The sequence below is a fragment of the Zalophus californianus genome, chromosome 9 (assembly GCF_009762305.2).
Source record: "Zalophus californianus isolate mZalCal1 chromosome 9, mZalCal1.pri.v2, whole genome shotgun sequence".
Classification (NCBI taxonomy): Eukaryota; Metazoa; Chordata; class Mammalia; order Carnivora; family Otariidae; genus Zalophus; species Zalophus californianus.
Genome location: NC_045603.1, coordinates 119,294,920 through 119,322,898, shown reverse-complemented (window position 1 = coordinate 119,322,898; position 27,979 = coordinate 119,294,920). Strand labels below are relative to the sequence as shown.

At 43.0% G+C, this 27,979-nt stretch overlaps 1 protein-coding gene across 6 annotated transcripts in view; it reads right to left on the bottom strand.

Moving 5' to 3' along the window:
• The window catches only part of PIP4K2A (phosphatidylinositol-5-phosphate 4-kinase type 2 alpha), a 173,293-nt gene that overhangs the window by 53,809 nt on the left and 91,505 nt on the right, over positions 1–27,979 (bottom strand). For 5 of the 6 annotated variants that reach the window (XM_027592629.2, XM_027592631.2, XM_027592630.2 and 2 more), the window contains 2 exons: positions 12,831–12,928; positions 11,416–11,512 (listed from right to left, as the gene is read on the bottom strand). In XM_027592629.2, coding sequence (XP_027448430.1) covers positions 11,416–11,512; positions 12,831–12,928 — 195 coding nt within the window. Of the gene's footprint in view, positions 1–11,415; positions 11,513–12,830; positions 12,929–13,123; positions 13,147–27,979 lie in introns of those variants that run through there. The other variant, XM_027592634.2, reaches the window with a different exon arrangement.

The following is a 27,979-nucleotide window of genomic DNA, read 5'->3' as shown; positions in this document are numbered from 1 at the left end:
TGAGCCGAGGGAAGGACGCTGGGGCCATGTATTGAAAGGAGTTACCAAGTGGCCTCCATACAGTCTGCTATGTAGCAAAACTGAATACTGAAATTCTTCAGTGTGCTCTGCTCTGTCACAAAGGAAAAATGAACCATAGTATCATACGGGACGGTTGGAGAGTTTGGGAGGTCAGGAGAGCAAGGCTTGAGAAAAGCAGAGCTTGGGAGGGACCTTTGGGAGCCCCAAAAGGGTCCCTCTATGTGTAAATAATGCTCATAATCAAAGAGCATGACAGTTGAAAGCAACCTTGGAGATTATTCCAAACCATTCAATTTAAAGGAAATAAAACAGAATCCCAGAGAATGGAAATGACTTGCTTGCCTCAGTGCCTGAACATCTGGGTGGGACAATGTACGTGGAGGGCCTTGCAGGGGTGTCACCCAGAGCAGTCAGCCTCCATCCCTCCCGCCATTGCTGCCTCCCTCCTGGGCTCAAGAGTCTGGTGTGCATTAGCGATGGGACTGCTGATACAGTCTTCTGTGGTGACAAACACCTTCTAATCACAATTGAGAGCGTGAGCAAACTGGCACAAAACCAAAACTGTCTTTATGTTTTCAGTCTTGCCAAGTAAAAATAAATCATCAGTAACAGTTTCAATGCTAATGCAGCCCAAAGTCCTCAATTTACACTTTTATTAACAGGTGTACAAATCCATTCTGACTCATTCTAGGACTGTTCATTACTTGACTTGAGGCAGGTAGGATTAGGAGCTGTCTTCTCTCAAGGCCAGAGCTGAGACTGATGTATGTTTGTGGAACAAGGCTTGCCGACAGGGAAAGTATGTGTGGTTGAGGGCTGGGCTTAGAGTCAGACAATTCGTCTGGCACAGACAGGGCTGAAAGCTGCCTAGCACTTCATTCTTCTGACAGTCCTGTGCACAGGGGTGATGGTGTCAATCCTAAGAATTCTTCACATTTCTCACCATGTGGCACAGTACGTTGTGTCCGTTTTAATTAGTTCACATGTCCTGAGAATTGCTGGAGGTTTTCATTCTCTTTTGGTGACTGGCTTCTATCTTTAAAGACTGTCCTCTCCTCTGTTTTTCCCTGCTTAAAACCGTAAGGGTTTTCTTGGCAAAGAAGGCCAAGGCTGAAACAAGTAATCCTTTACTCTGGGAATGTGAAATGCTGGGTTACTCTCCACAATGCTAAACTGGCAAGAGAGGAAGAAAGGAAAGAAAGAGAAAAAGAAGTTAAGACAAAATCCGCAAGTTAGGACAAGATTTGCATGGAAGAAAGAAGGTCCAGCTGAAGGCACCATTTAAAAAAAAAAAAATTCTTTCTCATCTTAACCATCTGATTTAAAAGACCCAGTCTGAGACGAAAATCTGATCTAACTAAAGGCCTAAAAAGCACTGCTTACAGGGCTGGTTTAGTCGTCTTTAAGGTAATTCCCATTGCCAAAGTAAAATATTTACTCTCAGGAATGTTCACCATTACCTACCTGTCTGTGTGTTTGAGAAATTACCCAATGAAATCTACCTGCAGTGTGGAGCTCTACTCTCATTCCCTCATTAGAAAACAGATTCCTGAAAGAAAGAAAGAAAAGAAAAGAAGAAAGGAAAGAAAAGAAAACAGATTCTTTGTCATGGGCAAAGCTATATATTCTGAAATAAGTTGCCATTTTTAAAAATTCACAATCTGGGATTCTGAACCTCTCAGTTCAAAGGGTGAACGTGCAAAACGAAGTGCTCTCTGGATATTTGGCGTCAAAGTCACAACACCATTTAAAGGCAATCCAGGGCACTCAATATGTGAAATCTCCACTGGCCTTCTGAAATGTCCTCATACATCTTCCCAAGTCTAGAAGCCATCAGAAGAGAACACACTCACAACTCCACTGAGTACCCGCTCGTCAGAATGTTCTGGACATCGAAACCATCTCTCTATGTTTAGATTGTTCATACTTTTATTTAGTTTACTCATATCGTCTCAGGTTCGCATTGCCATAAACGGAGGCCCGATGACCTCTCAAGTTCCAAACAGGGAAGACGGTGAAGCTGGGGGACAGCATAACAGGGCATCGGACACGGGAACTTTAAAAAAATCAAGACTGTGAACTTGGGCAAGTTAATTTAAGCTCTTTGTGCTTCAGTTTCCCTATCTATAGAAATAATGAAGAGGATAATAATAATACTAGTCAAAAGTTTGGGAGTTAAATTAGAGGAATATAAAGTTTTAAAATAGTGCCTGGAATAGAGTACTACTCAATAAATGATAGCTGTTATTATAAATAGTGAATTTCAACTCGGAAGAGATTTAGAAGTGCAGATCAATACTGACAGATGACTCTGCAGGCCGGGAAGTTAAAAATGAAGAAGGACCTTATAGAATAAGCTTCTTCTAGTTTGCTCTTGATTCCTCTCGTCCTCCACCCCGGCCAAGCCTCCAGTTTGTATCCACTGAAAATCGAGAGCCCCACACTGTCCATTTACCTTTGCAGGGTATCTCCTATAGCCCTCCTTAACAACCACTTATATTTTTACAAAAGAATTAAAAACATTTTGTAAAGAACTTCCAAGTCAAAAATTCCTAACTCACACGGTCTTCCTTCTGTCCTTGGCCTCCCACTTAACCTCCGTCAAAGGGGAAAGGCGGTGGGCCAAGTCTCTAAAGAGATAAAGAGCACAGGGGAAGGCAGCTGGGAGAGAGGGGTGACTCCTTTCTGAGGGGGAGGAGGCGGAGGAGGGGAGGAAAGTAGGCTGGATGAAGACGCCCATGGATTTGAAGGCACAGGGGAGGGAAAGTCAGGGGAGCTCAACGCGCAGGCCTTTGTTACCTCGAGGGAGAAGCAAGAATAAGGGAGGGTGAGTGGGTGCTGGCTAAAGATGAGGGCCTGAGGAGAGGGATGGACGTTTGGAAAAGCAACCTTGGAACGGACGGTCTGGGAAGTCATCTGTGTAACACACTGAGTTACCGTGATATCCACAATCCCATTCGATGCAGTGCTCTAAAAGACTCAATGCAACATTTACAATATGGACGAACAGATATTGACACACTGTCTTGCTACCTCCACTGCCCAGAGAAGTCTCTCCCAGGCTCCAGGTCTCAGGATGTATGGCAGAAACAGAGCGAGTGAGAAGTTAAGTGCCCCCGCACCCCTCACTCTGTTACCTGATCATCTGCAAAGAAAGTTGGACTTCACGTCTCTAGGTTTCCTTCTTGCTCCACTAATTAATACTCAGTAATAGTTACTGCTGTTAGTTTGTAGAGACACAGGAAATGGACAATGATTTGCTCTTAGTTTAGGGGGAAAAAAATCTAATCACAAATGTAAACTAACTGCAAAGTACATGCTGTATTCATTGGCCATTCACTCATTTCGTATTATAAACTATGTAATTCCTCAAATTCGTTTGTTCTAAATGGGAATACTGTTATCATACCACCCTACCCTCAAGAAAAAGGCAGCCAAAATCAATAGTGGAGGAAAATTAAAATCACATATTGAATAAAAACTAAGGTTAAACCGCATTCTTCTTCCTTAATAGCTTTACTGAGCTATCACTCACATACCATACAATTCACCTCTTTAAAGTGTGCAGTTCAATGGTTTTTAGTATATACACAGAGTTAACCATCCCCACAATGAATTTTAGAACATCTTCATCACCTCAAAAAGACACCCGTACCCATTAGCAGTCTCTCCCATTCCGACCCCTACCCTCCAAGCAGGAAACCGCTATCCACTGTCTTACAGATTTGCCTATTCTGGACATTTCTTATAAACACACTCCTACAGTACACAGGCATCTGTGACAGGACTGAACTTTCCTCTTGCAAGTCCCTAAGGCGACCAACTGTGCTAGCTGTAGACCCTGGGCTGTCTCTGGGCGAGTGAAGGGACACTATAGGCATGCTCTGCTCGGTCCAGTGCAGCGGACACCTTACAGCCGGCAAATGTTGCTTCTTAGGATGCTCCTAGGCTTGCTGGGGAGTTGGGGAAAAAAAATGAACTCTCTGACAAAACCTGAAGCTCTAGGGCAAGACGGAGGACAGAACAGTATGACAGTTTAGTCCATTTTTGTTTGGCTCTCTTGCCTCTTGGTGAGGGACCTTATTTTTACCATTTCCATTCTGCACAGCCAAACACGTGGCTGATCTTACAACACCCTGTCCCCAAACTCAACAGCAGTGTTTGCAGTTCTGGTGCCATGTCAGCCCTCCGCAGGAAATACAGGAAGATCATGAGAAGATGAAGCTCACTCTTCAGGGGCCTTCTTACGCTTCTAATTGGAAATTTATCGTCATTTCCCTTAAGAAAGGGATTAATGGTGCCATCCTTCCTCCCCACTCCTCTGAAGTCTACACTGAAGATGCTTATTTCCGCAGTGGGAGGTCCGGGGTTAGTGGGGCCTCCAGAAGGGTGGAGGAAATGTAAAGGTCAATTTAATTAGCTCATTCTTTCACCCATCCTCTAGGTATCTCCTGAAAATGTCGTGATTTAGTAACCATTACGATCCCCTGTACATTTTTTAAAATACCCAAGCATTCTGAACACTTAATTCTCAGAGTCTTACGTGTTTGGGGATTTTTTCCATTTTGATATGGGTTCGTAGTCCTGTTAGAAACCACGTATGAAAACTTTTTGTTTTTAATCAACAGAAAGCCACTTAAGATCAATTCCACCATACTCCAACGTATGAAAGCCGCCACCTTGCAAAAGGAACATGTCGATATTGCATACAAGAACCTCAGTGACTGTCATCTACTCGAGATGACTTAATAACCGATTCAGAGAGTTGACAGCTGGGAGGGCCTCAGCGAACATCACGTCCTTCTCCCTCATTTCACAGATGAGAAAACTGACACCCACCAGGAATAAGCGACTGGAGGGAGCCACAGCATCAGTCACTGAAGATCCAAGACTCAGACCAGCCTCCTTGCTCCCAGGAGATGTTCTTTTCCCTAACCCATGCTACCTGTTTCATGGACTTGAAACCTGGAAGCCGATCGCTCCCTGCTGACAGCTCAGGATTATGATTACATGCCTCAAATCACAAGGCTGGGAGCCAGGAGCAATGGCCTGGCCGAGGCTGCTTTCTGGGTTTGCATCTGACATATCTGAGAGAGCCCAGATGGTCCTCTGACCTCGTTGGAGAGGTAAAGACCAACATGCTAACTTGAACAACATCATCAAGGATTTATTAAATGCCCACTGTGTTCAAAGCCATATGTTAAGCTCTTCGGGAATTTCAAAGAAAGTCTGAGCCATGATCCCAGGCATAGAGTGGCTTTCATTAAAAAGGGGAGCAAGACACACTGCAATTTAACACTTATCAATAATGAAAGAACTGAGAAAAGAAGAACACAAAAATGAATGGTGATGACCAGCAGAGAAAGAAGCAGAGGTGTAGGAACTTCACAGAGCACCATGAGATCTCCTTTACAAATCTCAGGTTGGCACTTGACTGACATTAAAATACCAGAGACCTGTGCCTGGGGATCATAATAAGCAGACACCACGTCTAACCTGGACAGGAGCTCCCTGTGGCAGGGATGACTGTCAGCTCTTGGTTGGAAATCATGGGTCATAACCCGAAGTGGGTTCAGTGGGGGGAAACAGAGGCCAACAGGAAGCCTGAGTTCTCAGGTGGGGGCAGTCTGTGATGGGGACAGTCACTGGTTCAACTCATAAGAAGGAGCAGAAAAAGCACAAGGAAAAATCTGATGATGTTGATAGGTTGTGAGGGAGTTTTCCCCAAAAGTCTGTCAGGAGATTGGTCCAATGTGAGAAGAGCACCTTTGGTTTTCGGCCCAGGAGGAGTTTCTGTCCCATAGGCACTGTGAGGCCCACGGAGGCTCACCGGTGAGGCCAAAACATGTGTGAGGAGAAGCTGTGAACGAGTGGGCTCAAGAGACACAACAGTTACCGAGGAAAGAAAGAGCTTACATGGTTCAAGGAGCAAGCAAATTCCAGATGGTGACAGTACAAGTAGGTCTGTCGAGAGACAAGCACTCACAAGCCCATCCCTCCCCCTGAGCACCATCCAGGCCACCCCACTACACAACGACTAGCAAGAGCACCTCTACGTTCAAAAGCCTAAAAACGCAACTGCATCTTCTGCTCTCTCCTGGCCCTTCCCCGAGCTAGTGACGGGCACCCCTGCTCTCCCAGCCCCTCGGGCTCCAACAACTCCACTCCTGTCAGGTTTCTCTTCCCCCCACCTTGGGGAGCTCTCTGCTTAACCCTGTCCATGCCGAGGGCTTTAGTGTCCCTGGGATAGTTCATAGCCTCCTAGCTACGTTATCTCTTTATTCTGTACATGACCACCTCAGTTATCTTTAGAAAATCCACAGGTCATCACATCATTCCCCTGTGCAAATCCACAGGGCTGCTCTGGGGCTGAATAACCTGAGGGCAGTCTGCAGCCGGTTTCTCATCTTTATCTCCACAGTCCCACCACCATCCAGCTGCTTCGCGTTTCCTGAGCTCGACGGCCACCATGCTTTGGCCCAGAAGGTTCGCTTCCCTGGATTGACCCCCGCCCCCGCAAGCCCTCCCTCCTTTTCTGCCACAGACATTTCCTAAGTGCCTGCCCCAAGCCAGGTTGATGCTAAACTCTGGGCCTGCACCCCTAGACACATGAGACTCAGTCCCTGCCCTCAGACGGTTTAAATGGTTTTTGGGAAATCTACATTTGAAAACACGGTGATAGGCTCTGTATTCTACAGATACTGGCAGATTTTTTCCCCCAAAGTTCCGTATACTCTCAAGGTCTTAATACTTTAACATTTTATTTTTAAACTTGAAACTAGAACATCAAAAGTTTAAAACGTTAGCTTTTAAATTTAATTATTTTAAAATTAGAATTCTCCATTACAAATACAAAGAAGAAGATGCATCGAATGCAAATAATGAGGGATTCTAATTCAGGAGACGAGGTAGGGGAAAAGTAAGCCTGGTATTATCCTCTACGAAGAACAAGAGGGCTCAGTTTCAATTATGTGGTGGGTTGAGGCTTAACTGCATCATCTCCATCTTGCAGAACTTTTTGGTTTCTGGTGGGCAATCCTCTCCTGCAGCTCAGAGACTTTAAGTGAAGCCTCCCTTTGACTGGCCAGGCCTGCTGTAAAAGGTTCTGATACTCTGAGAGACTGGAAAGAGGGATGCAGATTTTCTTGGGGAATGGTAAAAAACAAGATGTCTGGGTTTCTGTAAATCTCATTAGCATCTTATACAGAATCTGATATAGGATAGTTAAAACAAACAAAAACGAATTCCTTTGCCCTTTCTTCCCTTCTGCATCCCCTATAATGTCTTGCACAGAGCCTGACATGCAGTAGGTACAAATAAACACATGCCAAGAGGTAATTGTGCAGGAAATCCTCCACTGAAGGGGCACCAGCACTTCGGGGGGGGGGGGGGCAGCGGAGGCAGAAACGGTGTCAGGAATAGTGGGGACCTCCATGGGTGCATTCATCTTAAAAGATGCCTTATCCTAAAAGTACGGTAATGCTGAGTCCCATTGGCCCGACAATGATCAGAGGAACACAGTTCAATACTGAGCCTCTTACAAACCAGTGAAGTAATTTTAAGACACACTAATAAACTGGAGAATGTTCTGAATCTGAAAGCACTGGACATACCTACATAGAGGTTTATATGTACATATGTTAAGTGATACTCTTATTAATGCTGAATATTCTAGAACCACTGCTTGCATTTGTCTTTAACAGCGAGAAAAAGAAGTTTTATTTTTCAAGGACAATCAAGAAACCAAAACCAGGGGAAAGATACAAATGTTTACAGTAGGAATGCTCTTCAATTCTCTTCAAGAAGTTGAAGTTTGCTGATAGAGGTCAGTGAGGTGGGCTAATTACCATGTTCCACTTGTATCAGATTCATCAATACTTTTTCAGATGCGGCAAAAGGACATCACACACACAAGGCAGGTCGACAGCCTTTATCCCTTTGATTCAATGTGAAGGTCTGAATACTAAATGAACCAGACAGCGGAGCTCCTTATCGCCACATTGATTTAATGCTGCTCATCCAATAAGCAGGCACTTCAGACAAATCAACACATCAAGGCAAAGCAAAGCAGTGTGAGATCTGGTCCCCTCTAACAATCCGGTGCCATCAAAAGATGAACAGACCCCAGGTCACTGATCTCACTTTTCAAATCAGATGGAGAAAGAGTATTTAATTTGGTACTACTTATGTCACCTGATACACGTCGCTTGTTCTGGCCATGATCAGTGCAATGTCTGGGCAGTGGTGAGTTGATGTGCCCGGCAACTGGGATAACAGCCCCCCCTAGCCCTGGCCTATGCCCATGGCAGGGCTTCCCAGGACCCTCCCAGGACCACAGCACCTCCACCTTCAGCCCCGCAATGCCCAGCGGCCCTCAAGGTATGAACTCAGAGAAAGAGCCAGCACACTTCTTCCATTTTTCCAAACCAAGTGGCCAACCAAGTGGGGAGTGGAGCCCAAGATCACATCTATGATCTTGTTTTCAGCTTAAACTCTGGGGCCTACCCCTACTGAAAATTTTCTAAAAGGTAGAGACCTTGGGAAAGGAACATGGGGCTGGGGAGGGAAACCAGCATATATCTCTGGTTTACTGAGGTTACTAAACACCCACCTGTTTTTTGTTTTTTTTTTAATAGAAATACAGTTGCCAAAGAGAAAGCAGCAATTTAAATGCCAAAAGCACTGGGTATAGCTGAGGAGAGGAGTGGCGTTCAAATGATTAATTATACTCACAACCAGCTCTCTATACTAATCTCTCCTGCTAAGAGCTTCAGACACTTGCCAATTAGTTACGTGAATCATCCTCTACTTGCCTGATTTGCCTTTAAAGTTGGTACTCAGCAATTTGCACTTACTTAAATATCAGGTTACATGGTTTTGTTTTTAGCGGGGGAAAAGGTGAAGGAAAACTGGCTCGTATCTTGGTATCTCTGCAACTACACTGGTCATTTTAGGAAATTTTAAAAATGACTTTCATGGGCTGCAGTACAGATTTCAGGCTGTAAAGCATCCATTTCAAATCTCACTTAACTGGGCTGATTATGGGAAGAAATTTAAGAACTTCATTTTGGTAATGAATTGAGGAACCTGACAAGATCCTGTAGCAGAGGCCCTCAAAAGCCAGTTTCTGTGAAATGCCAGTGTGGCCGATTAAAAAAAAGGGAGAGGGACAGAGGGAAGAACACGTGAGTTTAACATGGGAATCAGAGGCAGAGGAGATTTTCTTAGGACATCAAAGTTGTCAGCTATTCGTTCCTTTAAAGCACTGTTTATTTTCATACGGCCTCTTTAAATGTATTAAAGAGTTCTTAAATAATATAGAATCATTTCTTTTTATTTTATACAACCTTTTTTACTATTCCAAAGTTGGTTCTTTAAAAATGACTTATTGCGAGGGGCGCCTGGGTGGCTCAGTTGGTTAGGCAACTGCCTTCGGCTCAGGTCATGATCCTGGAGTCCTGGGATCGAGTCCCGCATTGGGCTCCCTGCTCGGCGGGGAGTCTGCTTCTCCCTCTGACCCTCTTCTCTCTCATGTGCTCTCTCTCAAATAAATAAATAAAATCTTTTTTAAAAAAAAGTGACTTATTGTGGCGCCTGGGTGGCTCAGTTGGTTAAGCGTCTGCCTTCAGCTCAGGTCGTGATCCCCAGGTCCTGGGATCGAGTCCCACGTTGAGCTCCCTGCTTAGCGGGGAGTCTGCTTCTCCCTCCCCCTGCTCTTGTGCACTCTCTCTCTCTCTCTCTCCCTCTCAAATAAGTAAATAAAATCTTAAAAAAAAATAAATAAAAGTGACTGTTTTTTTTTTTAAATTCCAAGTCTAGATTTGACTGAAATTCTTTCTCTTACACATGAGGCCCAAATCTGAGCGCTGACTCCACCGCTTTTTAAAAGCAAAGCGAGCACCCACTCTCCCCTGCCCCACTTCTCCTCAGCCCTCTCTGGGGTGCACCCAAGCCTCTACTCAGAACCCACCTCTGTGGAAACCTCAGCCCTGGTCCACAGAAGAGGGAATGGCACTGGCAGCCTGGCTAGCAACACTTATTCGAAATCTGGCAGCTTGGAGGCTTCTTGTAAGCCTTAGTGAGCATGCGAAAAATTCTTGGAAACTCAAGAATGGGGGGGGGGCCGGGCAGGGTGGGGAGGCCCACACATCTTTAGGGAAGTATACCAAACTAAACTCAATTTGCTTCAGGGACCCTATTCTTTAAGGGAAAATACAGGGTAAGCTGTGTCGATGTTCACCTTGTGAGGTCACTCAGGGTGGCAATATGGCACTTAATGCAGGATAAATGAGGATTTCTGATTTGGGGCAAATGAAAGGAAGTGTTTACTAGATTTGAAGGGATTTAAAATAAGTCAGTGTTTTCACAGTAAAATGAATAGACTGTCCTAAAAGACCAGAAAGTAGCCCTTGCATCTCTTAACTCAGATTTTCTACTCTTAAAAAAAAATCCTTGGTGGAGGCGGCACCTGGGTGGTTCAGTTAGTTGAGCATCTGCCTTTGGCTGAGGTCATGATCTCAGGGTCCTGGGACAGAGCCCCGCATTGGGCTCCCTGCTCAGCGGGGAGTCTGCTTGTTCCTCTCCCTCTGCCCCTCCTCCCCACTCATGTTCTCTCTCTCTCAAATAAATAAATAAAATCTTAAAAAAAAAAATCCTTGGTTTTTACAAATCTGACTGGCTGATATCAGGTCCTTTCTTAGGAGAAATGACCATGGATGAGCACTTACAGAAGCACCATGATCTCAATTTTAAAAGTCAAATTTGAGAACCAGGCATGCATAGGAAGAAAGCAAAAGGGCACATTTTCCTGTGGTGGGCACCAGGAGCAGACGCGAGTGCTCCCCAGGCCGTTGCCAGGACTGGCAGGCTCCTGCCGGTGACAGTGGCTCTGCGGTCACTAGACCACGATGCATCACAGCACACCAGGTGTGGCCTCTGACAAAATGCTGCGAGCAAGAGTCAGGTTCAGCCAATCTGAAAAGCAGCAGATCAATCAGAACAAAAATAAAATTTCTACGATTGCTAAGTGGCCTCTGCAAATACAGTTATTGGGAATTCAAGACACACATACACACTGGCACAGGCTGTGGATGCATCTGATGGCAGAAATCAAAAGGAGGCTCTGCTAGCAGGACACTTCCACTGGGAAATGAGAGTATCATCTAGAACTCTCACGTGTGTTCTCTTCCCAAAGAATAATCTTTTCCTACCGACTGCTAAAATCATTCTGTACAGAGGCTCCTAAGTGAAAGAACCCTTTACTTCAGAAAGAACATTGAAACATTCTTATATAAAATGAAAATTACTATTATATAATTACTTGTAATAAAAAAATGTAAGTCTTATTTTACAGAGCAAAACCCATTTGAAGCAAAGGTTACAAAAGCAACTCACCTGGAAATCCTGGTCATCGATGCCAAACCTCTCCCGCAGGTTACGGAAAACCATCGGGCAGTATTCCTTAAATTTGAAGTGGCTCGGCATATTTTCTCTGAAATAGTCATATTGTGGAATAAAGTTTAGCTGCACAAAATGTTAACCAGATCTGAATCTGCCACCATCTAGTTCCACATGTAGCCAAGTGCCTGGAGTTCCCCACCCCGAGAAGGCACGGGTATGCTTCACAGGATCGACTATGACCCACAGTAAATCCAGGGGACACAGACTGGTCACATTTATCTCCTTGCACCACCTAGGGGCCCTGGGACTAGATGACCATTCTAATCCCGACTACTCCTTACAGCCGCTTCCCCAAGGATGAAGAAGTGGAAAGAGAAGGGGCCACACACACAGAAGGAAACGGTGAAGGGACAGCAAAGAACCTGGGGGACTGGGGACGGGCAGCAGAGCGAGTCACAGACGTGCTCCCCATACTCCTCCAGGGACTTGCTGATTAAAGCTTGCAAAACAACACTATCTCTCACTCCTTGAATGACCTATTTTATGCTATATATAAATACCACATTCTAAATTCACATAGGAAAAATCCTTCCAAAAGGTCAACCTCTCAACAGTAGTAAGAGAATTAACGCATCCGCTTCACATCAGAACAATGGTCACACTAAGAAATTTCATAATTGATCCTCATGTGGGAGGTATTTCTTGGAGGCTCATCCCACTCATTCGGAATTGCTTCCTCCTTTGTACACACACACACACACACACACACACACACACACACACACCCCTCTACTGTAATACTTTGTACACCGAATTACAGTAATGTGTCTATGTGTCAGGTTCCAATCACCTGCCTGTGAGCCCCCTGAGGGCAGGGCCATTTCTTACACTTCCTTGTCCCTCCTGCTCTCAGGGGACAGCTAATATATAAGGTGCTCCGTAATGATATCTAAAACGACATTCAAATGAAGGAGAAATGGTCTCAATGCCCAACACGGCCTCCAATTATGTTTTATAAAAATGTACCTTAACTCTTTATTGTTCTATGAAGGAGTCATTCCTGTTCATGAGGTAGGCATTATTAGAGTTTTGTGTAAGAGAGCTGAGGTCCATCACTGCTAAAAATTCCAAGCAATTTACAGCTTCAAACATTTAAGTTGTAATGAGAATATCACTTTTAACATATAAGATATTCATAGAGAACAATATGCCATATGGCAAAAGGATATTACCCAAGAGGGCTTGCTGCTGCTTTTCTGAAAATGACAGATGGTTATGTTTATCACAGGATTAACTTCATCAGCAAAACTTTACTCCCACCCATTGAAAAATAATGTGATTACAGAAATTCACAAAAATCATGCTCCTGGCAGCCATGTCAGTCCTAAAAAGGCCATACTTGTACTTACTTGTTAAAAAGGTGATTGTCCACCTTTATCTTTGAATAGGCTTTGAAGTCGTCCGGCATCAACATAACAGGGATTTGAACGTGGCTCAGTTCATTGATCTAGAAAAATACAAAACAGACGGCACAGGTTATTACTACCGACATGGAAAGTGCCTGACTTGAACGCGGGGCTCAGGAAGAGAACCCGGCAGATGCGAGACCCTCCGCCCACCCCCCTCCTGCTCCTGTCCCAGCCTGTCTCTCTTGCCGCCCTCCCCGCTACCCCTTCAGGCTTTGCCACTGCCTCCAACTCACATCCAGCTCCAACTCCCACTGCTCATCTGGGTCCGCCGCTGCGCCTGCGGGGGGCCTCTGGGGGGCAGTGGCAAGGGAGGCATCCTGGAGGGTGAACCCTCATGGCCAGCTACCCCTGCTTCTCCCATTTATCTTCCCACTTCCCCTGCAGAGCCTCAGCCCAGAGCTCCTTTGACCACATGTCCAGGACAACTACCCCCTGTAAAGAAAATACCATCTGAGAAAGAGGGCTTTTCAACTTCTGACATAAGTATTTGTTGAATTAATGAATGTGACCATTTCTTTAAATGTTTGGGTACTCAAAAAGCAACACTGTCATTCATGCGATCTTTACCTTTCTTACAGGAACTACATTTAAAAATAAGTTTTGGGGCGGGGCATGAATTTACCAAAAGAGCAGCCTCCATGAAGGAAGGAAAGGAGACGTATGGCCCTGGGACTAAGTAAGAGGGAGACGGGCTTGAAAGGGGTCAAGACCAGAAGTAAAGATGTGGTTGCAGAAAACAAAGGGTTGGGCCCAGGTGCCTGGGTGGCTCAGTTGGATGAGCGTCTGACTCTTGGTTTCGGCTCAAGTCATGACGTCAGGGTCGTGAGACAGAGCCCCACGTCAGGTTCCACGCTGGGCATGGAGCCTGCAAAGGATTCTCTCTCTCCCTCTGCGCTTTCCCGTTCTCACTCTCTCTTTTTCTAAAATAAATAAATAAAATCTTAAAAAAAAAAAAGAAAACAAAAGGTTGGACCAAGTTCTGTCTGAGTTTCAGTGAATGGCAGGAACAGCTTTTGATACATGACTTTGGAAAGGTTGAACTTTCTCTTGGTTAATTATTTTTTCTGTCTTGGCTCCCAAGCTATACCTCCCTCGTTGCTACTAATAAAAACCACTTTTAAAGATTTATACTTCCAGTAAATTCCAGAAGGGTTCTCAGCTACAAAAACAAAAACAAAGGAAAAAAATGGGTTCTTTGATAAACCACATTGCTGGGTTCCTAGAATGTAGAGAAAAATTTCAAGATGCCTTCCTTCTCCTAAAAAGAGTTTAATCCACAGGGACTGCGATGACTATCAAGCAAGCATGAACAGAGCAGTTTCTCTGAAAATAAATACGAATTTTGACATTTAGAAAGCTGGGGAGCTCAACCAAACACTTCAAACCTTAAATGAGGACACTTGAAGGAAGTAAAAGGAGTCCCAACAGGTGGTAGAAGTAAATTCAAATGGTGTCTGGGGAAAAGCATCCCCAGTGCAGGCCTCCAGGAGTCCCACAGATTCAGTTCAACCAAACGTGAGTGCACAAAGATAACGAGAGTGGGATTCAGCAGAAACAAAAATTATTTTCATGACTTCAGCTATTAGAATGATCAGATACAGGGCGCCCGGGTGGCTCAGTCAGTTAAGGCATCTGCCTTTGGCTCAGCTCATGATTCTGGGGTCCTGCGTTCAAGCCCCATGTTGGGCTCCCTGCTTAGTGGGGAGTCTGCTTCTCCCTCTCCCACTCCCCCTACCTGTGCTCCCCCGCCACCAAATAAATAAATAAAATCTTAAAAAAAAAGAATGATCAGATACAGAAAAGAAAACAAAAACCATGTGTAAAATGTATGAAGAAGTAAAAAATGGACTGGCAAAAATGAGTAAACTATGAGACTTTCCAAATGACCAGTCAGGTTGAAAGAGAATCCAACAGAACTTCTACAAAATGAAAACTACAATTGGTGAACAGAAACTAGAACTAAAACAGCCCCCTCATCTAGGGCTTTGGCAGGAGACTGGATAACTGGTATACTGGAGGGGAAATCTGAGGAAGTTACCCAGAATCCACAAAGAATGAAAATGTAATATATAAAAGAATGGTTAAGGAAGGAAAAAAAAAAAAAAGGAGAAGAAGAATGGTTATGACGGGGTTTGGAGTGAGTTTACATGAAATCTTAGAGGAAGGGGATGGAGTATGGGGAAAAACAATATTTGAAATATAAAGGCTGAGAATTTCCCACCACTGAAGGAAGTTATAAATCTATGGATACATAATACACAATGTACACAAAACAGTCTAAGAAGAAATCCACACCTAGATACACTGTGATTAGACTGAAGATACCAAAATCAAAGAGGAGAAAACTGGCCAGAGGAAAAAGACAGAACACAAAGGCGGAATGACAACCAGCTGGACAGCCAACTTTTCAACAGCAAAACTGGCAGCCCAAAGACAGTGGTAGATCTTCAAAGTGAAAAATGACTGTTTACATAAAACTGTACACTGTGGTATATCTTTGGTCCATTATCTGGGTTCCTGGCACAAATCTAAAACCCTTGGAATTTCCAGAGTGACAGGAAATATCTTCTGCTGTTCATAAGAGGCCCTTTCTGAACACCCCTGAATTTATGTTAATGAGGTGACTCAGGGTGGGGCTGGTCACCAGAATGACCAAGTAAGTACGACTTTGGCACGTTCAGCCCTGCTCACGGATCTCAGGGAAGGGGAAGGAGGTTGCCAGAGATTAAGTTCCATAAAAACTCCTGAACAAGACATGGTGAGCTTCTGGGTTGGCGAACATATCCACATGCAAGGAGAAGGCACACCCCAGTTCCATGGAGACAGGCGCTCCTGTGCTCGGGACCCTTTTGGGCCTCAGACTATGTACCTCTCCACCTGGCTGTTCATCTGGATCTCTTATAATATCCTCTATAGTAAAGTGGTAAATGTGCATAAAGGTTTTCTCTGAGTTCTGTGAGCCACTCTAGCAAATTAATCAAACCTGAGGAGGAGGTCATGGAACCTCCGATTTAGAGCCAGTAGGTGAGCAGCACAGCCTGGGCTTGTAGTTGGTGTCTGAAGGGAGGGCAGTCTGTGGGACAGAGCCCTTAACCCGTGGGGTCTGGTGCTGTCCCCAGGAAGGCAGTGTCAAAATTCATTGCTTTGTGGTACTGGAAAAAACACACGTGGGGTAGAGCCACTGAAACTATCTTCCAAAAAATGAGAGCAAAATAAAGGCTTTTTCATAGAAACAAAAACCGAGAACCTACCGACAAAGGACCTCACTAAGGAAATGGATACGCTTTAGTAGCATATTACTTAGACTGTAAGGGCATAATTCAGAAAGTAAATGTTATGCGTGGAAGGTCTGAGATACAAAAAGAATTAGCAAGCAAATAAATTGGTAAATATGAGGATAAATACAAGTAAATATCACCTATATAAAGTAATGCTTAATTCATGGGATGAAAATGTACAGAAATAAACACTGAATAACAACAGAGTGTGAGTTGGGAAGCAAAGTTACATGCCCTTGTATTATTCAGGAAGAGAGTAAGGTATAACTTTAAGTATCATGATAACATTTAAGAGGCAAACATTAAAAGAACAGAAACAGAGTATCTAACTTCCAAACTAGTAGAAGGGGAAAAACAGAATAAGAAAACAAATAAAACTTGTTATTTTAAAAAAGAGAGCAAAGAAGAAAACATAGACTCTGCAAAAATGGGACAAATAGAAAGTAAATGGTAGAAATTCATCTGCATATACACATAATCCCAATAAGCATACATACACTAGCAGTTAAAAATAGACTGTCAAAATGAGTGAAAAACTATGAGCTATATGCAAGAGAACATAACTCAAAAAGGTGGAAAGGAGCAGAAAAAACATATTAAATAGTACCAAAAATTATTGGGAAGCTAGTTGACCTTTACCAACATCAGCTAAGCTAATAACTTTAAGACAAAAGCATTATTAAGGATAAAGAAGGCCTGTACATAATGATAAAAGGTTCAATTAGCCAGGAAGATAGGATTCATATTTTAAGTACCAAATGAGCCTGGAAGTATACAACAAAAACTGTTAGGACCTCAGGGAAAAAAGGCAACCCATTACTATAGAGGAAGATTTGAATATGCCTTCTGGATAGTTCAAACAGCCAAAAAATTAAGAAAGGTAAAGATTTTTAAACAATATATTGAACATGATTCAGTCAATATATGCTGTACACCTATGACTAACAAGTAGTCTTCCAGATGCTTGGGATATGTGACTGAAAACAGATTAAGATGCCTGCCCTCCTGAAGCTTACATTTGAGTGGGAAGAGTCAACAAATAAAAGATACACTTAGTAAATTACTATGTGAGACATAAATTATCTACTATGTTAGAAGACTATGGAGAAAAAAAAAAAAGAGCAGGATAAAAGGGTAGAAATGCCCATCACTGCATGGGTGAGGGTCATTGAAGTATTTTAAATCGGGAGGGCTGGAGTAAGCCAAGGTTTGGAAGAGGAGAGAGGTTTAGCACTCCAGTGCAAAGGCCCTGGGGCAGGGTGTGCCTGGTACACTTGGGACACGGAGGTCCCTGTGGCGGGAGCAGATTACCTGAGAAGAGAAAGAGTTTAAAAGAGTTGAGATCACTGGAAAGACTGGCTTTTATTCCAAATGATATGGGAGCTGTTGCAAGGTTCTGGGTGGTGGAGTGATGACATCACTTAACTTAGGGTTTAAAAAGATTACGGGAGGGGTGGGGGTGGGCACAGTTATAGAAGCATGGAGCAGTGACAGCAGTGTAGGTAGGAAAAGGGGTATTTTTTGAAAGTGGAGCCAAGAAGATTTCCTGAAATTCTGGATGTGGAGTGTGAGAAAGACAGAAGCCAAGACCAAGTCCGAGGCCTTGGTCTGAGCCTAATTAGGGGGACAGGGCTGCCATCAACCAAGGTGGGGGAGAATTCCTTTCTTATGCCTTTCTGAATCATGTTAAAACCAAGTGCTTCAATAATTTTTTAAAAATGACAAAATGGAAAACATATATGCAAACCATCAGGCTATTTATAACATACATATATATATATATATGTACATGTATATATATATAATGTTGGGCGCCGCAGATTCTCGAACCTTATGATCAGATTAGATACCGCCACCCGCGTTTCCTGATCCACTTTGATTTTCATGTGGCACTTGATTTTTTTTTTTTTACACAACTGCTCAGCACCCAGCTTCCCAAAGATACCATGTCCTTGAAGGGAATGCAGTACAATCTAAGTTGAATTGTGAACTCCCTCAAGTTAGTCGTTTGCATGCTATCTTCAGATGCTGAGCATCGCCACATTTCTCTTGAAATTGGAAAATATCCTCTGGCACTCCTGGTAAATGTGCTGCAATGCCCTCCAGCACCTTGGCAGAGTTTGGAAAGCACAGAGATAAACAGCAGATGTTTAAAACAGCAAATGATATAATCTAATTATAGAATAAAATCATCAGAATAATCCCTTAAAATTCGTTGCAATGGATCCATAACCTATAAGCACTTTAGATTCATCCCAAACAAGCTTAGTTACAACCAGCAGTTAATCCTTAACCTGTATAAACTGATGATCTCTACAAGCAGTTTTATTGCAGTAACTCCATATCAACTGCGTTTGTGCAAGGCCAAATTACAATTCTGTTCCTTTCAAATTATTTCAATAACTTAATCAGGCATCACTTTTAGTCTCCTCTATACTATATTATTAAAATCTCCTTCATGTTATGATCCATAAAAATGTAGGAAACTGCCATTTAACAAAAACACAAGGCTAATTTAAGATCATATATTCTCTATTCATTTTACCCAAGTATCTTTTTTTTTAAGGATTTTATGTATTTGACAGAGAGAGCACAAGCAGAGGGAGAGAGAGGGAGAAGTAGGCTCCCTGCTGAGCAAGGAGCCCGATGTGGGACTCAATCCCAGGACCCCGGGATCATGACCTGAGCCAAAGGCAGACGCTTAACGACTGAGCCACCCAGGTGTCCCATCATTTTACCCAAGTATCTTAAATATTAAATCATTCTCAGTATATCTGTGAAAAATCAGAAAATACGTATCTTTATACCAGCACTGGAATATCCAAGTTCAAAGACAAGAGAATCAGACCTGAAAATCAAGCTTTGTGATGAGCACAATTAGAACAAAGCTTGATGACCGATCAGTTTTTCTATATCTTGTGCAAACAAGAGTGTAAATAAAAACAGAGGACGTTTACAGGGTGGCAAGGGGAAGCCGAGGAGCGATCACTTCATATCACTTTCCCCAAATGATACAGAAAAAAGTCAGAGAGAACATAAAAAATTATTCCTAGCACAACACAGCTCGGAGTGACTACCGAGAAAGCAAAACCCAATCTGAAGTAGGCGCAACCAAATCCCTGAATTCCTACAGCTCATGCTGTTGGGATCTGGATTGGCAACAGTATTCTCTTTAGAAAGAAAGCAAGAAAATAAAATTTTGAATCCTTTCTGCTTTATAGAGTTCCTGCTCTGGAAAAAGTTTTGTGGAAAAAAAAATCTGAAAACCTTTCAGCCAAAATGGAACATGTGCTCTGAGAATTCGCCGATATTCACTCACCATCCGTTCTTTCACCAGTGCAACACAGGAGTGTCTGCTCTGGGCTGGTCACTGCACAGACAACAGTGTTCACCCTCGCGGTGCTTATAGTCCAGAGGGGCATGCACATTAATTGAAGAAGTGCACAAATGTAAAATTCCAACAGTGACAAGTGCCGGGAGAGAGAAGGACATCAGGCTAGGAGCAAGCATGACAGAGCTTAGACAAGGGCAGGAATGAGTAAAGGAGGAGCAAGACCTGAGCAGAAGGCAGGTGGGGAGGATTCCAGGAAGTAGGGTCACAGGTGCAAAGGCCCTGTGGCAGGAGGGGGGGCACAGTTAACTAGAAAAATAAAAGTTTAACATGTTAGGAATGCAAAAATCAAGAGGGCACGTGCCAGGATGGGGCTGAACAGCATGCCTCTGAGGACTGTAAGAGGCTACTGTGGAACTCCAGGAGAGACTAGAAGCCTGGCACAGCGTGGAGACAGCAGAAACAAAGAAAGTAGATTCCAGTGATGCTGAGGTGGTAAAAACATGGACTTGAGTGACAGGACAGACCATGATTCCATTCACTGAGTCAGAGCACTTTAAGGGAAGAGCTCAGTTTTGAACTTGCTAAATTTGATGTGCTCTTTTGACATCTTAAATGTCCATGTCAGGTAGGCAGGTGGACATGTGGATCTTTAGTTCCCAGGGGAGGCCGGAGCAGGACATAAAAATATGCATTATCCACATATAACCCAATAGTTCTTCCTCAGGAGTAAATGAGGTAAGCTGGAGAGTGGACAGGGCGGGGGGCAGGGCAAAAGGAGTCTTGAGGAACATTAATGGTTAATAACATGGACTGGAGGAGGAGCCTTCAAAGGAGAAAGGGAAGCACTGTGACCCCTCAAGGACATGAGGGAGGGAGGGAGTCAAGAACAAAGCAGGACAAGAACGGTGTTGACCACTTCGAAGAAGTGGGAAGTCTAGCGGGACTGAGCACCATGGGGTCCTTGGCAACCTGAGCATGAAGGGTTCTGATGGCGGGTAGCGATGGAAACCAGAGCGGAGAAGCTGAGGGGAGCAGGTGAGGGGAGAGAACGCAGATGCGAAATCTGGCTGGTTTCTAAGTCGAGGAGAGAAGGAGAGAGAGAGAGAGGCAGAGGGATGAGGGATGGAAGAGACCCCGGAGAGAAGGGACGTTGCTTCCATAGCCCTTCTAACGGCGGGAGCAGATGGGATCCCGTAAATGAATGGGCTGTGGGGAGGCAGCTCCTCTAGCAAAAGAGGGGAAGTGACGGGGTTGTGTGGAAGCAGCCGAATCTGACTGAGGGAGGCCAGCCGTTTCGTCTACTGGCAACTATCCTCCCTGGGGAGGAGTTATGGGCATCCATGGGGAGTGAGAGGCAGCCTGGGGGTGGGGGCGGGGGGTGCTCAGAGGCTTGGAGAGAACACAGAGAACTTGAAAGAATGACCACAGAATGTGGGAGAACAAGTTTGAAGAGGGAAATACAGCTGGGCTTTGGGGCCGAGTGGGGTCCATCTGTAGTCTGTGACGGTTCATTTACAGGGAACCAAACAAACCCGTGGAGTGACATCCCGGGCAGGGCTTGGCCTCAGGGTGTGGGTGCAGAGGCGGAGGGTGGCTGGGGTCGCCTTCAGGTCCAAGGTTTTTGCGAGTTGAGTGTGACATAACGAGCAATGGAGTTCCAGGGTAATCACTTGGAAATGGAAAGTCAGCCCCAAACACTCCCCTGTCGTTGACGGGGGCAGCACCTACACACCGGCTGAGGTACAAAACCGAGAGAGAAGAAATGCTGGTGTCTAGACAGTAAGTGCCACAGGAACCGTGAGCAGGGAGGTGCTGTGGCAGGTGTGGCGGCTCCTGGAAGGGAGTGAAGCCCGATGTGGCTCTCGACGGACGGAGAGATGTGACTAGTGTTTCATTTAAACGTCTGGAAAATGCATACTTTTAGATGCTGCGACAAATCCCAGCTTCACAAATCAGAACACCCCAGGACGTGGGGAATGTTTCGCCCTCATTATTAGAGAAAAAAAGAAATGGAATGTGATTATACTCACTCCTTGCTCATCTTATGAGCACAGACTCATAAGATGATGAAATTAAAAAAGAATCTTAGAGATCCTATAGCCTAGTCTCTCATTTTGCAGATTACGATGTGTCCTGGTGTATCTACCCCTTTATAATCGAGTAGCAGCTCCGTTCTAAGTTATATCAGATGGCTACTTCTTGGGCATTTTATCTTTCTTTCATTCATGATGGCTTCACATTTCCTTTGGGTTTCTGTTTTCCCTGGAAATTCTCCCCACAAACCACTGGGTCAGGTTACGAGTAGCTAGATCTCATGATCTGTGAACAAATACTTCACAAACCAGAGGATCTACCATTTAAAGGCTTTTCATTAGTAAACACTATTTTTCAATAGTGTGCCCATGAGCCCCTATATTATCTTCCTCTATAAGCTTACCTGTACACAATATTCATCGGTTTCACCAAAATGTATGAATTATAGGGCTGCCCAATAACTGAAAGGCTATTTAACTTTCTGGATAATCTCTCCTTTAGTCTGACATTACACAAATCAAAATATATCCTTGTTTCTAGTTCACATTCTTGAGCTCATGGTAATGACAGTGAGTTACCATCTTGAATAAGGTTAAGTTAATTCTATCTGTTAATTTCTATTTTCCACACACAGCTTTGGATTGTGAACACTATTTCAGGACAAAATTCTTGGGTTTCAAAGTCTTCAGGGTAAGAAAACTTTATTAGTTTGACATTCCATCTAGCCCAACCATTCCATATGGCCCACCCCAAAACTGGTAGCAAAACTCACAGTTTTATCATCACTAGTATACATTTGCAATTATTAGTACTTAACAAAGCATTAGCATTTTCTTTTTTCTTTATAGATACTTACAGAGGGAACACACATACACAGTTATATTGATACATGCTACATAATATCCATGAAAGGAAATAAAACAATTGTGTCCACCATTACTACTCGGAAGGAAGGAATGACACACACCTCCCATAAAAGTAAGCATACATTATGAAATACAAGTAGTTTTAAATTTATGGAGATAAATGTGGTTTTGGAGTTTATTCAAATTTTATTAGGTTAACAATACACTGAAAGCACTATATCATTAAGGCCACATTTCCGGTTCTTCGGGTTGCAAATAATTAACTCTCATAACAGAAGTGCAATACCACTTTATACTTACGAGTACTTCAAAGTTGTCAAAACATTTTGGCAAATATTTTTTCATTTTGTATATTCATGGCCCTATAAAGCTCAAGGGCATAAAAGTATTATAAATACCCCCATGCACACAGGCTGTAGGATGTGTCTCCCAGGACCCTGGGAAGAGCCTCACTGCCGTTTATGCCATTCCAGTTACCCCCAAAACAGACAGGTGTGGACCAGCTCTGCTTTTCTGCTTAGCCACTGGGCATCAATGTGGACAATGCTGGGGCCCAGCTTAAGACATCGAATAAAGAAGCTTTGTTGTCAGTCTCAATAGAAACCAGGGCAAAGGGGTGCAAGGAGGGTTAGTACCAAGGTTTAGTACAAAGTGGCCATATATAAATCAAGAGTGGGGGAGAGCAGAGAGAATGTGTGTAGAGGGGAGAATACTGATGGGCATGGGGTGGTGACGGAGGGGGACGGGAGAGCTTCTGAGGTCTCTGCTCAGCTTTGCCTAACTCACTTTAATACTTGGCATTAACCTTGCTGCTAATACTTAGTGGACACCTGCCAAGCATCACATTAAGCACTTCAGGTACAGTACCTTATCTGATCTTGACAACAGAATGAAGTAGATACTACTATTATCCCCATTTTCCAGATAAGGAAATTGAGGCTTAATGAGATTAGGTAAACTAACCAAGCCTGTCTTGCTCAGGCAATTCACTTGAGTTACTTCAAATATAAAATTGAGACAGTGGGATTGGCCGACCCTAAGATCCTTTGGAGCATCTGACAGACTATAAGGTAAGATTAACAGCAACTCCATGAGATGTCCACCTGAGGGTCATGAGTTCAAGCCCCACACTGGGCACAGAGCTTACTTAAAAAAAAAAAAAAAAAATCCACCTGAAATTTTAAGTCTTCCATTGTGCCAAAAATTTCTAAAAGATTCCTTATCTTTTTAAAAGGGAGGAATAATTAAATAGATGTTTAGAATAAATTATTAAACACATTTAATTGAATTCGCACCATGGTCTGTTACAATTACATCAGCTACGATTTCAACAAGTGCAATCTAAATTCGGAAAGACCCGTTAGCCCCGAAAAGTTACCCTTCTTCTGACATTCCTTGTCATTTCAAAAAAGGGAAAATAAAAATTCCTCAAAGCTCCGTTAAATCACAATGAATCATAAACAGTATCCTTGAAGGATACAAAATTGATTTACAAAGCAATTATTTATTAAAGCAAATTTTCTAAGTTTTCCTTTATGAAAAATATGATTAACATATAGTATAGTAAAATTTATGTGGACTAAAATATGGACCAACTCAGAAAAGGTATCTTGATTCCTCTCCTCAGAAAAACATTCAAAGGTACTATCGCATTCAAGACACTTCCTATGCTGTTAAAACATAGGTTTGCTTTTTGGGGGTCAGATCTGCCGATCGCAGTGGTTATCCCTCCTGCAGATATAACACTGAATTCATACTGGCAAGAAAATAGAGTTTGCAATTAAGCTACAAAAAAGTGGGCATAATAAATAGCTACTGGACAAGGAATAAATAAGACCCAGCTGGTAATGATCCTGAAATTAAGACATACAGAGGTGTTCCCACTAAGCCATTTCACACGGCAGTATTTAAAAAATAAACTTCACTACTTTATATGATTTGTAAATCAAGCAAAGACTATGCTCATAAATAGTGAGGCTTATTAATGACAATTAATTCAGATATATTCAGCCTAAATACTATGTTCCCAGACTAATACATAATCAGTAATTTGTTTTCATTCAGTCAAGAATAAACAAAAAAGACTCCCCCCCCCCCACCGCCAGAGAAAACGAAAAAAAGAAAACCTCTTCCATGGAGACACTGAGATATTTATTCTGATGATGATAGACAATTCACTACAAACTATGCCATACTAATGAAATAGGAGGCACCCAGCACATGAACCCGCAGGCTACGCTGCTGGGCATAAGGGGGGCGGGTGGGAGCTGTTTTCAGAGCAGCATGTCCATCTAAGACTGGACAAGACAGGAGATGGCGACAGTGAGAATGCTCTTGAAGGGCCAATTATCCAGGGGCACCTGGGAGCTGAGCTGGATAAGCATGAGACTCTTGATTTCAGCTAAGGTCACGATCTCCGGTGGTGAGATCCAGCCCCCAGTCTCGGAGGAGACTGCCTAAGATTCCCTCTCCCTTTGCCCCTCACCTCCCCGCCTCCTCCCCGTTCACGCATGCGCTCTCTCCAAAAAGAAAAAAAGGCAATTTATTCCTCTTCAAAAATCTCAAAACACAGATTGAGGCGGGGTTACTTTACCTCCTCCACAACCTTCCTACCATTTAAATATGAGTGCATATTTTAAAATATAATTTTATAATAAAAACAAAGTAGGTAAACTGCAGAGTGATAAATCTGAGCAAGCTAAACCCAGAGGACTCAAGGACAGTAAGGACCCAACGGGAAAAAGAACCCGATGCATAACTTGACATGACTATTGTTTTGGATACTCTTTTAACTTTAATTAATTTCTTAGGGAAATCAAATAATAAATATGTCAAATTAGATTCCCTAGACTTTACAAATTTCACACTTGCTTCTGGTCTACAAAGGATCCTGACTTCACAATTACAAAAGTGGTACAAGTTCACTACTAATGTTAAAAATGTCTTCTTCTGGGGCGCCTGGGTGGCTCAGTTGGTTAAGCGTCTGCCTTCCGCTCAGGCCATGATCCCAGGGTCCTGGGATAGAGTCCGGCATCGGGCTCCCTGCTCAGCGGGAAGCCTGCTTCTTTCTCCCTCTCCCCTACTTGTGCTCTCTTTCTCACTCTCCCTCAAATAGATAAAATCTTTAAAAAAAAAAAAAGTCTTCTTACCCCTCCATATACCACTTCATATCAGTGTCCAAAGACAGATACTTTCCACTTACTGGACTCATCCTAAAAAAACAAAATTCCTTTGTGACTCTAGGGTTTATAAGCAAAGAAGGATCCCACCCAACCACCAAATAAGTTTCTTTGACCATTTCTGCCCTAGGGTTCATTGACTTTCGGAAGTGAACAGGTAGAAAACTAAAATTACTACTTCTATGAGGTAACGGTGTTCCCAGAGCTATGGGAACAAATCACAGCTCGAAGTTCTAATGCCTTCTGTCTGGATTCCACAAACACCAGGGTCATTTAAATGTGACCCAGAACTTTCCCTGGTTCTCCCCAAAGATACACAAAATGATCTCGGGTGCATTTTCCAGAGTGTGACCTAGGAAAGGTCATCAAGATTGTATGTGTCTCTCCCCACGCTCTTCTGCAGAGCCCTCTGCACTCACTGGTTTGTGGGGAGGGTGTGGAGCAGGGGCTTGACAAGGAGCCAGGAAGCAGAGACCTAACTTTGAGGGTTGTTAATAATAAATTTTAATAAATTAGGCAGACTGCCTGGTTTAGAGAGAACTGCCCAGGTAGGTGCAATACCTATTACCACCCCTTCCAAATGCCTGAGAAGTGGCTCCTAAAAACTTGTTACATTTAATAGTTTGTAAAATGGGGCTCTCACCAGCAACTTATATACCGAAGCTCATATTTTGTGATTGAGATAGCAATCATAATGTCCTTAGATAAAAATATCATAAAGGCACCATTTTCCCTTTCTTTTACTAATTTTCTTAATACATTTGGGGGGAGAATTACCTAAGTTTTTTTTTTTTATCTGACTTTTTACTGTCTTTTTGATACCTAACTTGTAATTTCTTATTCCCTATTAGAAAAATACCCATTCATTTGAGCATCAGCTCCCAGTTGCAAATAATTTTATAATCTTGTAATGAAGATAAGTTGAAATAATAAAGAATTTTAAAAACTGAAGTCTCAATATGACTCAAGCACGTAGCCTGCACTTGGAATGGTGCAGTTCTCATTATAACTTAGACTGCAAATTGAAAAGCAATTTCGAAGTTCTGAGGTTTCAGAGGGGCAGGCAGAGCAAATTACAGTCAATTACAGAGGTAGAAAAAAAACAGGCAGCTGAAAATGTTTGTGAAGTGTATTTTTATTTGTCTTGAGGCAAGAGGTCAATTTTCTACAGCTGCTCCATCACTATTCATTAAAACTGTTTTAAAAGTTAGTATCTTCGTATTTGCAGATAAGGCAAAATAAAAAATGCAAGTGTTATTTTAATTAAAGCCTTCTTGTGAAATGTGAGCTACCTTCAAATGTCTAGAAAATAAATGCTTTATTTTGATGAGCCAAATAAAACTGTTCTGATAGCAAAGCTGAGTAGAGATGCAAATCAAAGCACAAAGGTCTATCATTCCAACATCTATAAACTCAAAAGCCCAAATTAATACACTTACGGGGATTTTTCTGTTGAACAAGGATCATTAAGTCAATCTTTTGATAAATGGCTACTTGACTAAAATTAAAATGTCATCAGAAATATTTAAACTCTTGCTTAGAATCTTAATTTATAACATAGACACACACTCTACTATACACCATCTGTCAGCTTGGTATCTGCAATCTCAATCAGACTTCTGATGGATGTTCCTCATTGGCTGGCCCAATGCCAACTTCATCCAAAAGAATGAAATCATGTTAAAATTTTACCTCCATGAACCAAAGAATGTGACAGGAAACTATTGAATTAAGGCCAAAAATTTACAGGCTTTTACAGAAGTAATACTGGCTTTAAAAATTTCAAGAAAAATGTTGCCAATGAAAACAAGATCTTGCCGTGTGAATGTGGTCTTGGGAGTCAGGAGATCTGGGACAGAGCCCTCATGCCACTTCATCACTGCTTAACCTTGAGCAAATTGCTCCAGCTCTCCTGATCTTGCGTTATGCTTTAAAAAATGAGTTCGAGAAGACAAGAGATTGTAAATGATGTGTTGTTTGGCCCAGACAGTGATTTAGAAAATGCTTGAATTAATTACCAATTTTTTTTCAGACTTGAGAAAATTTACATCCAGATTTGGATTTCTGGCTTCTTTGGAAAACAGGAAGATCTGGCATCTTGCCTGGCATCATCTGGTGCTGAGTACCAGTGGGGATGCACCCGCTAGCTGGGCACAGGGCCCACCACTCTCTATAGTCATCAGCCTGGATGACCTCACTCATTCTAGGGTTTCAGCCACCACTGGGCTCCACTGATGCATGGGAGGCAGTCCCACAAATAAAAGGGAATCATAAAACAACTTTCCACAGAGATTCTCTTAATTCCTAGAAGAAATAGATGATCTCATGAAGTGTTTTGCTTATGTGGGTGTCGGAGGACAGGGACAAAGGTAGGAAGAGAAAGCCCACAGCTCCGGTA